Source organism: Argiope bruennichi, chromosome X2 (assembly GCF_947563725.1).
Source record: "Argiope bruennichi chromosome X2, qqArgBrue1.1, whole genome shotgun sequence".
NCBI classification, from domain to species: domain Eukaryota; kingdom Metazoa; phylum Arthropoda; class Arachnida; order Araneae; family Araneidae; genus Argiope; species Argiope bruennichi.
In genome coordinates, this window is record NC_079163.1 from 55686381 (window position 1) to 55699355 (window position 12975).

Consider the following 12975-nt stretch of genomic DNA (forward strand, 5'->3'; position numbering starts at 1 on the left):
AAATGTAACCAATTGAAAGAATTTATTTCACTTTCATTTCAAATTGCTTTAAACTTCCGAATGCGAATGACTATTCTGTTATTCAATTCATTCTTTCGAATCAATTGGCAATATAACACTAAAAATTAGAGGCTAGAAACTTAAATACATAGAGGAACCTTACGAGAAAAATGCGGTTGAATATTTACATATTTTAAGAAGTTGGCCCCATAACTTTAAAAGAAAAATTAAAGCTATGAAATTTAAAATAAACCAATTTGGTTAATTACTATATTTATATGAACGAAACTTCATCGTATTTGAAATCAAGTTTGCGAATTTTTTAAATACAGATTAAAAATTCGACTTAAACAGCATCTGTATATAATATAACATTAGATTACATTTCCTTTAGCTCAGTTTTTTGCGCAAAAGCCACTCATACCAAGATATTCTGTCTAAATATACAACATGCACGAAATACTCCCGTTTAAAAAATAAATCATAATGAAGTTAAAGCAATGACATGGTTGAATGACGCAAAAATATACAATACTCGAATGCATTATAATCGGGTGTAATCGAAGTTCAAAATATTTCCTCAGTTTAAGTTAAAATATTGTTAGTTTTGTATTCTTGAATTTTATAGATATTTGTCAGCAAATTTGGCGACTCCAAATTTATAATTATAAATTTATTTCTGTGACAAAGTAATTATCGGCAGAAGCAGTGATTTTCCCTTATAAGAGAATGAGTTTTCAGATCCGGAATCCGATTACTTTGGTTTATATTTAAGCAGAATGAGAAAAGATTCTCTTAAAAAAAAATCGAAAGACTACATTGAAATTGCCAAGTAAAAGAAACGTCCATTATTTAGATTGTAGTTTTCAAAACGAAGTTGAAGTTTTATGAAAAGGATTTCTTTATGGTGTACCTAAATTTAGATTTCCTAAGGCTAACATCCTACTTTATCGGTATTAACATGCGGGTATAAATTGTACAGAAAAATACGATTTAACCCTTTATAGATGGTAGGCAAGAGTACCATTAAAATCAGGCTGACATCCTCATAACGACTTTTCGAGCGGTATTCAAAAGAATACAAAGAGCGTAGCTCCGACAGCAAGCCGTAGATATCAGCTAAAAGCAGGAATTCAAGCGTTTCCTCTTTCCTAGGCTTATTCCGTACCAAAACTTAATTATGCAAAAATAAAATTGAGGAAAAATTCGGTAAATAATGGGTTAGTAGGAAGATTAAATTTTTCTATTCCTGTTACATCCGATTTGCAAACTTTAAGGTACAGTACCGATTTCATTCACCTTTCTAATTAAAAAGTTTAAAAACTACTGGATTTCTAGCATTTTTACCATTGCAATATTAAAATTGCCAGCTACGTCTTTTTCAATCGAATGAATATATCAGCATTTAATATGTTAGAAGTAGACATCCGTTTTAATACAATGATACAAATGTATCTTGTGATTAATGGGCAATCTTGGATTATTGAATTTATTCTAGAGGAAATACTAGTCAAAAATGTTGAGAACATTGTTACAAAAATAATTTATTAACAGATATCACACGTACATTATATAAGAACAAGTTTTTTCACACAAATACAATTTGACTAATGAATAATGGAAGTTACAATTTAAGAAATTTTACATTTCTCAAGGTCCATTTTAATTAAAATAGCAAATGCAGGTAATTAATATTTTAAGAATGTATTTAATAAGTTAATTTACGTTGTTTGAGTTCTCTGGTCCATAGCTTCAGACTGCACTATTCTTATAGCATGCGAAATTTGTAAATCTGGCTCAAAGCGTTTTAAAAAAGCAATGTAAATCTCTATCATAGAATTTTGTAGGAGACTCGTTCACTTATTTTATGGCATGCATACAGTGGAATAAAGAACGGTTATCTATCCGATTCTAGACGTTTTCCTAGTGGTATTCGTTTGAAGAATTAAAACATTTCCGAGCACTTATTCAGGAATTGATTTTCCTTGTATCCAATTCTGGAACAAGATATAGATGGCAGTCACTATCCTATCTTTCAATACTTTCAGACTGTACGGATTTTGCAATTTCTCACATTGATTCATTATTCCTTTCAGAAGAAACCAAATCTTATTTCATCAACAAATTTTGATACAAATACAAATTTGTGTCAAATTTTACAATCCAGAATTGGATGATCTGTTAAGGATAAACCAAGAATTTAATTTTAGAAGAAAGGTTATTTCCAAGTCGTTTATTTAAATGTCTTTTAATGACAGATTTCTCTCTTCATATACCAAGTCTTGTATTTCGTATCGGAGAACTGCTCGAGTATTCACTGTCATCTGTATCCGATTCCAATAAAATATCCGACTTAAGTTTATGGATTTTTGCTATAATCTCTTCTTGGAGAAGATTGTGCAATGCTTCCGGGTGTGGTGTATCGGCCAAACCTTTCTTATTCGTGTCTGTATTTAATTTCAAGCCAGCTATTGACGAAAACTCAACCAAACAATCAGTGCATTCAATATCCTTCTCGTTCAGCACGTCAGCTAGTTTCTCCAGCAGGTTATTATGGACTGAATCTTCGTTCAGAATTTTGGGTGAAATATTTAACTCTTCACTGCTATTTGAATTGAACGTAGTGTTGTCTTCGTCTGTTTCAAACGTCGGATCTTTGTTTAATTCTTCTCCTATATGGACTTCGACACATTTTAAGGGAATTTTCTCAATGTCATTTCCATGCTTTTTATTAAACTGAATAGTAGTAGAAACACTTTCAGCTTCTCTCTCAGTTTCTGTCTTCAAATCAAAATTCGTCTTGTTTTTCATCCTTTTCAGTTGGTTTGAGTCGCAAGTTATATTGGTCTTGAAACGAGTTGGACTATCTATTCTATCTTCAGGATCAGAAATGCATCCGGCTTCGACACCTTGATTTCCAGAAAATATTTCAAGGTAGCAACTTCTTATGGATTCTGAATCTTCCACCCGAGCTTCATTGTTTTGCCGAAGAATGTCAAAACAAGCTTTCAAATCTTTTCCATCGACTGAACAGGAGTTGAGTAAATCTTTTTGAAACATTGTGTTACTTAATTTCAAATCAAGATTCCAGGATGAGAAATTTCTTTCAGGAGATCGATAATACGTGCAACTTTCGAATGAAACACGATTTTTATTTGAATCTTCGGCTGTGCCTTTCCGCTCGTCGGAAGCCTTTTCATTAAACACTTTTGCATCTTTGTCCATTTTTGCTTTCATTGTTTCAGAATCAAAGTTCAGCGTTCCAATTTCTGTGCTAGATTGTTCAGCCTTGAGTTCAGGTACTTTTCTATCAATTTGAGAAGATTCAATTTTTTTTGCAGGAAGTGAAGCGTTATGGGTTTGAAATTTTGTTCCCATATCCAATAGTTTTTCATCCATCTTTTTTCTACAAGAACGTTCTTGAATTTCGGAAAAAATTTCGTTTAGTAGTTTAGATCGCCCGATATTCTCATCTGCGTCTTTAGAATCCTTCTTAACTGGATCTCTGTAGGAATCGTGTAACATTTGAGAAACATCCTGCATTTTAGATTCCTTTCCAATTTTTTTCTGTCTTTTACACATAAGAAACGACAGTTCATTTTCAAAACCCTTTGCAGGTGATGAACTTGAAGTATCCTTTCTTTTATTGCTGTTGGTTTCTATTGCGTGAATATTATTCAGTTCGTCCGAAATGTTGGAGTCGGAAAATAAGTGATCCTTTTCATCCGTCAAGCGATTATGCGAAGTTATTTTTTGGGACGAAGAATTGGAGACTAGGGAAACCGATTCTAACTTTTCCTTTATTCTATTTAACGACCGAGATATTTCGAGAGCTTCTGTTGAAAGTAGAGAAAAGGGATCACATTTTCTTTCAGCTTTACCTTTCAAATCTTCATTGCAAGAACTATTTGGCAAAAATCTACTGGAAAGACTCAAACTTGGTACTAGTTGACAAAAATTATCCATTTCTGAAATCCTATTATTCTGTAGAAAACATTTGGAAGTCGTGGGGTTTTCTTGGTTAAATCCGAAATCTTTTGCCGTTTCATATTTGGTCGAATTATATGGGTCAAACAAATTGTTTTTGATTGGAGGAAATCCAGACCATTTTGACTTTTCATAGTTTTCTTTCATAGATGTTTCGTTATTTTGAGCATCTTCACGCGGGATAAGCTTGGATCCATTCCGATATGAAGTGCCTTCTACAGGAAATTGGTACTTCGGTAATCTAATGAGAATATATTTCTCCAATTCATTTTCTAGCAGATTTCTAATAATTCTTCCAAGAGCCAGTGTCCAGAAATTTAAAAACAAATTTATAATCCAACTAAAACAACCAGATCCGTTTATGATCAGTTTAAATCCATTCAATTCATTAATGTTAAAATCCAGAAGAAATCCATTCCTGCAAGTTTCTTTTTCAATACTGAAATCAATCGAAACTTTGATGTCATTTATAGATATCAAAGCAACAGTTTTTCGTTGAAAGTTGCCAAATCTAAAGGTTATTTGACGCCGATAACACAAAGGCCCGGCTCCTAAGTTCATGGTTATGAACAATCTGTTCCCTACCTCTGTTAAAGCACATATGTTGGTTCGATGTAGAGTACTTAAACCAGTCACTTCAGCTTTACCCAGAACTACGCTAGTTCTTCCCCAAGAAATTACAGCACTTCTATTTATCAAGTATGGGTCATATTTCCCAACACGTTCATGAATTATATTTTCTATGAGCTGCTTGACGTATAAATCACCCCGTTCAGAGGCCTTTTCACTATAGCTTTGGCCTGAAAGAAAAATATAATTTACATAATACTCATGAGAATTATTTAAAATGCAAATACACAATATTATCCTAACTTCTGCTTGAACATTTCCCAATATATCATGCTTAAGTTGAAATTGCATATTTAGAAGAAATACAAGGCAGTAAAATGAAGCATTTCCGGAATCTTGTTAGGTGTTCACCTTCGTCAAGTTAGATGATTTTTTTTGTTTGCCATTTAGAATCACCCATTTTGTTTTTAAATATCCGTAACTTCACTATATCTAAATCCGCTAAATATGTAAACATCCCTATTTTGGCGAAATCAGCGCCTCCTGGCGCATGTGTAAACAGCGGAGGGTTTACGGATCTGAAAATACAGTTCTCGCTTTGCACCATAGTTAACAGCCATGTTTAAACAATGCTGTAGGACTGATTAAAGAGACAGGATAAAATAAGCCTTAAGGAGTATTCGAAGCATTAGAAGTTAGTATTTGTTACCATTTTAAATGGTTCGACAGAAAGAAGCCTGAAAGTTTTAGTCTACAAAAGAAGGTTATCTAAATCGAATCTTTCGGATAGAAAATTCGTCTAAAAAGGTTAGTTTATCCAACTCTACTTTGAGTGGCGATTCATGTTTATATAAACTACCTTCTTACGTTGATGTGAGGTAGATTTAAGTACAAAAATTTGATAATTTATATTCGATTAAATTAAAAATTTGAAACTATTAAAATTAGGTTATCTGCAGAAGATAGAAATTTAATATATACACTATAGTCGCTTTTAGAGTTTAGTATTGCATGTAACTAACAATCTAATAAATATTGTTGAAGCACTTAAATATGCTCTTTTAGAAATCTGAATAATCACTCAAGTTTTTCCAAGGATTACGTATAATTTATAACACTTGGTGAATAGTTGGTTAGAAAATAAAGAAAATCCTTAATATCGCTTTTCAGACCCAAGAAGATGCATATTGTCAACGGATTCTAAAATCTTCCGCGCTTTTGCGCATGCGTTAGGAGGAGTTTAATTGATCAAAATAAGGCTGAGAGGTAAGATGAAAGGAGGAGATGTTTACATTTAACAATGAAGTCAACTCGGACTATTCGCGGACTTAGACGTAAGCATTGCAGATAATTCACAATACTGTCGGAAAAAGATACTAATTCCAATTAAATATTTCAGAGCAATTTTAATTCACTGTTAGGGGCATAAGCGTGAAATAATGATGACTAAATGGAAGATTTCATTTCTTAAAATTTGGTAACTTTACAAAGTAATTTTATGTTTTTTTTTTTTTGCATGTTATTGAATTTTTTTGACAATATTCCGAGATTAACAACGGTGGATAATCGGCAGTTTATTCCATTTAAAATATTTTTTTCTATCAAGAAGTTACTATAAATATGGAGCGTCTTAAAAGTATTATATTTAAAATATATGGTATTTTTAAATATATAATTTAATATTTTTAAGTATATTACCAGTGATATTTTTACTTAACAAAATTCATATTTTAAATATATTACGTGAAATAATTCGCAAAATTTGAACCAACACTTGAATTAGCTGTATAAACAATCAATAAATAAATATTTGAAATAAAATAATGCGGTCAGAAACAATACTCGCATACAAGCGAGAGGGGGGGGGGACTGATTGAAAAAGTTTCTAACAGGGCGGAAATCAAGGAAAAATAATGAGTAAGAATTCCGGAAATGTGCTCATCCTTTCGCGTCTCACCCCTTAGCGAGATAGAATAGTCGAATAGTGGTAGTCTCAGAATACTGACACGAACAGTACTCATTGCAAATTTATTTTGACTTTAACAAAATATGTAGATCATTCGTAAAGTTTTCAACGAAAATTTTTAAAAGCTATCATTATATTTGAAACACATTTCAGGTTATTTTAGCAAAATTCAATCCATTGAATAGTTTGAATTTGTGATAATTGGATTCATTTCTCAGCGAAAGCTGCTTTTTAAATCAACATTATTAGAAACTAGTAATTTGTTTGCTCGACAGCTTTTCAATGGCATTACACGTTAAGGATAATTTACTTATTTGCTACCATTACATATATATGTTACCGTTAAAGTATGAAATCCGTTATTTTATAGAATACCTAGTTATTCCATGAAATAACTGATCGTGTCCGTTAAAGTGTAAAACTCTTGTATATTATGGTTTAAATAGTTATTTCATAGAATAACGATCTGCAGCCCGTTAAAGTGTAAAATAATCTATATCATATCTCGCACGACAAATACATTTACCTTCCACCCCTACTGCACTTATGTTTCTGTTTGTTTTAGAAATATAAAATTTTTTTGTTTTAGAAATAATGTTCTTTATAATTCCAAGTGTCATTTTAGTAATCCTTGTTGTAACAAATGATTTTATGGTATGTTTCCATAAATATCATTTATACGCTGCATAAATTAGATAAATTGCTTCTTTTTCATTCTAATTGTCTATCATTAGTTTAATTTCATTTGAGATAAATTGTTTATTTTACACTTTAACCGTCTCTCATTAGTTAATTTATAGAATACCTAGTTATTTCATAGAATAACTAGTTAAAGTGTCAAATTAATAACATATTACTCACTTTAACGGACACGATCAGTTATTTCATGTAATAACTAGATATTCTATGAAATAACTGCATTATATACTTTAACGGTAACATATATATTTTTTAATGAAGCAAAGTTCGTTTATAGCATCTTGCACATCTTTTTACTGAAATAATTAAATGGTTATAGTACGTTTACATAAGAGAGCGTTACAGTTTCCCTAAAGAATTGAAGCAATTTGCAAAATAGGCTTGTTGCAACTGTGGTCAGTGGTGGTGCTTAATGAAGAAATTCCAACTCTCGGTGCCTTTAGATATTTTTCTATTAACAATAACAACAGAGTTTAAAGCTCAGGGTAAATTCCATTACCGCTGGGGTCCGTGCCTGCCACGCAAGACCCCGTTCTCGGGGGTGGATATTTACAAACAGGAAATAAACAACAGGCGGGAGCGCCATCTATGTACAATCCGTAACAAGGCTTAAAAGTTGACTCTTTGCTCTCTACTAACACTACTATAGCGACACTAGGTTACATACATACCTTAGACTTAAAACTCATTATAAAAAATTTTTCATTCAAATAATATTGGCACACTTTGAGATCGCAACTACTTCAGTTGGTAATGAAAATAATTGCAGAGCTTTTTTAGGAATTTACCCAGCGAACTCGATCTGCAGAGTAATGTAAGCATCTACTGTGTTTCTGCGATGGCAAAGAAGCATTATGATTTAATATTTTAGTGACCGCAGATTTTCAAATGTTATATTTAAAGGTTAAGATCCAATGGCAAATCATCCATTCAGGTTGGTTGAAGATATTTATGGATTCTAAAAGCACACTTCAGTTAGACCCGAATGATGCATTTAACGCTTTGCGGTGGAATTACTAGTTTTTAACCCTTTCACTACATACCAGCTGCATTTTAAAATAAGTTTAACATAAAAACTTTTACTAAGAATTATTTATAGTTATTTCAACAACATCATGCCCCAGACTCTGGCCTAAAAATCATTTGAAAAATATTAAAATAAAATTGTTTCATTCAGACCGTATTCTTTTTACTTGCGTAGAAAATTAAGCGAAATTGCTGTCAAATGGTTAAATTAAAAATCTGGATTTCATCAGGGAAATGTCAACACTTTTTTTTTACGAAATTTAATATTTTATACATAATTTTACTATTGTTCTTGATGAAAATGGCACCATTGAATGAATTATTCTTCAAAGGTCAAAGTAAACTATTCAAATTACCAGAAACCGCATAGAAAATCAATTTTTAAAGTTTCGAAAATGATACTTGCCATTGCGAATAATGTATTCCCATTCTCTGTAAAGTCTATCAATAAAGAAAATTAAGAGATTTTTCAAAAACGAAAAAACTCGTCTATTAATCATGGTCTTAAAAAATTTTTTTTTTTTTTCTTTAAAATAGCTCAGCAAATACAATCTCAATTAAGAATCAGTAAAGACTTTCGCTTCTTTTGTCACGTCTTTAAATGTCTATAGTGGATGCGCAGATACTTTACAGAATTTTTGAATTCATGTTGTGTCTTGATTTGTTGATTGGTTTTAATGCCAAAATTTTTATCACTCTAAATCCGAATACAGGCAATTAACTGCAATTGAAAATTTACGCTATCCAATTTTTCTTACCGATTTGAAAACAATAGGAATAAAAATTCTTTTATAATAAATTGAATGAGATTTATATAATCCACCAAATATATATCAACCCATATCTACAAAGTTTCAAAAATTGAAATTTTATCGATCTCCTTTGAAGTTCAGGATTCAAGGTATATTTAGATAGTCACAAATCGAAGGATGCTTTTCAAATGCTATATTCTCTCTATTAAGTTTCTTTCAGTTTTATTTTGTTACAAAAATTTATACAGCTGGAGAATAGGATAGAATCAAGTTTTGAGCAATTTTGAAATTCGAATACTGATGTTTTATAAGCTCAAGATTGATGCCATCTTGTCACAAACAGCTTTTATTTCTATAAGGTAATAAAGTAAGTATAATTTATATGCTGCTGTGAAGACAGAGGAATGAATTCGATTTCTACTCTGACTTCCTATTAGTGTGGTATGGAAGTTTAGAGAATGGGAGGCCGTCTCAGGTATCTTTCGCCTCATCTAATCAGAGATCAAAATTGAGAATTCAGTTCCAAAATATCTTTCATGTTGTTTTAAAGCGCAGCATTAGTCTATCTTAACATTCTGTCTAAAGTTCTAAAACCAAAAATTCGTTTAGTTGTATCAATGTTCCGTTTCGAAGCAACGCTTGAGCTACTTTGAGACGGACCTTGTAATTTCGAACCCTGTTCGAAGACGATTTCGGCACCTGAGCTGTCCACTCCCTCACCAAACGTTCGCACCTCGTTAAGGTGAGGATGCTGGCCCACAATATCAAATTTAAGGTGCTCTAGGACCACATACGTGATGAATTTTTTAAAAAATTGGATTTCGAACCCTCCAATTTTGAAGCCAAAACCTCACCATTAGACCACTGTGGCTACTCTGAGGTTAATAAGAAAAATTGAAATAGAAGTTAAAGACACACAAAATTTCTATCAAATGCAGAAATAACATCAAAACAAATTAGCCGCAAAACCAACAACAGAAAATTCTGTGTCAAGAAGTTTTGTAAATGTAATTAAAAATTTGCAAACGAAAAATACAACAAAAATCAAATTCGCAGCCATACTGATTCAAATATCTGTGAAAGAAAACAAACGGTACTTAGTGACTTTGAACATTAGTGGCAACAATCAGCGGAAGGGGTCTGCCCAAATTTTTCTGGTATATTTTCTAATAAAAGTATTATCTCTTCCTTCCACATAAAATTGTGGATCTTGAGTACGGTTGTAAATGCATTGCATGGCAATGTCGAGCAATAATTATAAAATAGTCTCTTTGATGTATATTTAAAATTTTTATTATATTTATCGTGTAATCTTTGGCGCTCCCTCCCCCCTTTTTGGCTGATTAATCCTTGGTATGCGGTAAATACACAAATGCTCACTAACTGAACTTTTATTTTGGGTAACTTTTTTTCTGACCAAATGAAATCGAAATTTAGAGTAAAAGTGCAATTGTAGTCGCATCATAAATCAAATTTCATTTATTTAAATCATTGCGTTTTTATGTATGTGAAGATATTGACCGACAGAAGGTTCACAATCTTGTCCCAAATTTGATGCGTATTTATTTCTTGGATGTTACCCTTGAGCACCAAATTTTATTTATCCCAAATATATCCCTTTCTGTTTTGTACCTGTCATTTTTATTTGTATTCGAAGTGCACTACAGACAGACTTCCATTGAACGGATTTCGTTCAAAAATTTGATAGAAATCTACAAATATGGTGTCCATTTATAAAATTTTATCCGTCTAATTCAAAGTGTTTTTGAGTTATCGTTTTCACAGACAGATAAACATAAATCCAAAAACGTAATTTTTGCACTCGAGAATGTCTGAAACTTGCAGATTCGTCAAAATCCAAAGTTCAAATTTTTGCGGATTACAATATATACTTTGTATACGAGAAATTAAAGAATATTCAAAGAATTCGAAATAAAAGAATAGAAATCTCTTGTGACAAAGTAAAAATAAAAAAAATAAAAATTATTAACACAGATATATTTTTTCTAACTGATTGAACTTGATTCCTTTCAAGATTGTTGATTTATAGTTCTAGATATATTATTCAGTTGTATTCAAACTAAATGTTCTTCTCGGATAATCTAAGCTAAATTCTGGTCTTGTTTTGCATGTGCAGCTATTTTACTACAAATTTCATTGAACCACAGTCAGATTATCGAGAAGACCACTCATTTTGCGCCTTACTCTCCAAACTTCCGTGACAGCATAATATGAGACAATTAGTCATAATATTGCTAGTTCCATAAAAGAATTCCGCATTGTCTTTATAATAGATATTCAAGCCAAGAAAGTTTAGATCGCGACATAAAGAGTGCATTCTGGCAGCTGTGTTTAGTGCATTTTGATAAGAAATAATGAATGTTTCTTTTAATATTATTCATATTACATATCATGACGTCATGTCCTTTTTTCCCCTTTGTAAGATGTTCAAAGATTTCAAAATTAAATCTTTATATGTATCAAGTGAGAATGAATTGTTTTTATGTTTGAAATATCCCAATCGTAATAAAAATTATTTCTGTAATGATGGGCATAAATATCTCCTGTAAATTTGTCATCTTAATAAATAAAAAATATAAAAATATTTAAGTTTGTAAAAACCGTATATCAAAGTGTCGACATTTCGTTGATTTTTAAATAGTAAGATTTTTAAATTCATTTATTGCTCTCTGACAGAAAAACTCTCAAATTTTCAGTTTTCTACACAAGATACTTTTCAAACGTTTCCGATAATAATTCAAATAATAAACATATAAAATATCCTATTAACCAAAATCTTATGCCTAGACTAGTTTAAACTTCTATTAGATAATAAATTTTCTGCTTAGTCCATCATTTCCTTTTTTCATATCTAATAAATCAACGACTCTGATCCAATGCAATTGGATCAATCTTTCGAACGTCTTAATTTTCCAACCTTTGAACTTCTGAGTCCATATCTTAACAAGTTCTATCCCACGGCTTAAGCCTGATATTCGGATGACCCTCATCTTTGGTATCAATTCTAGTAGAGAAGTGGTCATCTAATAAGATGGTCAGGTACAATTAGAAAGCAGGTGTGACCCATGTGTGATGATCATAGCATTGACTGTGTTAATGCAGTTCTGCAATTTTGGTCACAACTTCATTCATCAAAGACATTGAGTTTTTGAGTTATCGCTTTCAAGTACTCGTGAGAATATACGGATAAACAGATGGGTACTCCTTTGACTAATTTGGTACATATTTGCATTTCTATTACAGAGCAATGCACCGAATTTCATCTATCTAGGTCTTTTGATTTTTAAGTTATCAACATCAAGGCAGATTTCAACATCAAAGACAGATTTTCCTTAAACAGATTCCATGCGAAATTTGACAGAAATCTATAAATCTGATTTTAGGATTACATATTACAATTCAGTCTCTTCTCTCAAAGTTCTCTTTTTCAACTATCATGTTTTCAGATGGACATAAATTCAAAAATTTGTTTTCGGATTCACAGAAATTATAACGTCAAAATTCTTTAAAATCTTGAGGTTGAATTTTTTTTTCCAATTACAGTATTTTCGTTTCGTTTTGAGTAAACGAGAAAGTAAAGAGCCCGGACAATTCTGTGCAGTGGCAATCTTTTTCCAAATGATCAACGATGAATTTTTTTGATAAATTTTAAAATTTTGAATCTACAGCTAAATTATTTTTGTTGGGTTTTGCATAAATTTGATACCTAAGCAAAATCAGCAAATTGAATGGTTCATCATGCATTAATTTTTAATGCAATGACTTACCTTCTTGACTTGCAACAAACATTTGAGCCATTTATTTTGAAAGTGTGGCAAGTCCATTTTTGAAAAAAATGGAGATAATGGTAGTTATAGATAAAACTTAAGATCTTTTTATGCGTAAACAATTAAAAGTTTAAAAAAATCATATTCTAGTATTTTGGAGATGGAAGTTTTAGCTCTAAAGAGTATT

The 12975-nt window shown here is 31.4% G+C and overlaps 1 protein-coding gene across 1 annotated transcript; it reads right to left on the minus strand.

The window, feature by feature from the left end:
• Nucleotides 1–1543: 1543 nt before the first annotated feature.
• LOC129961033 (uncharacterized) lies at nucleotides 1544–8810 on the minus strand. Its single transcript, XM_056074826.1, has 2 exons — nucleotides 8655–8810; nucleotides 1544–4787 (listed from the first exon to the last, which is right to left on the minus strand). Exons 1-2 carry the CDS (start codon nucleotides 8746–8748, stop codon nucleotides 2269–2271), a joined length of 2613 nt encoding a protein of 870 aa, XP_055930801.1. The 5' UTR covers nucleotides 8749–8810; the 3' UTR covers nucleotides 1544–2268.
• Between the last annotated feature and the right edge of the window lie 4165 nt (nucleotides 8811–12975).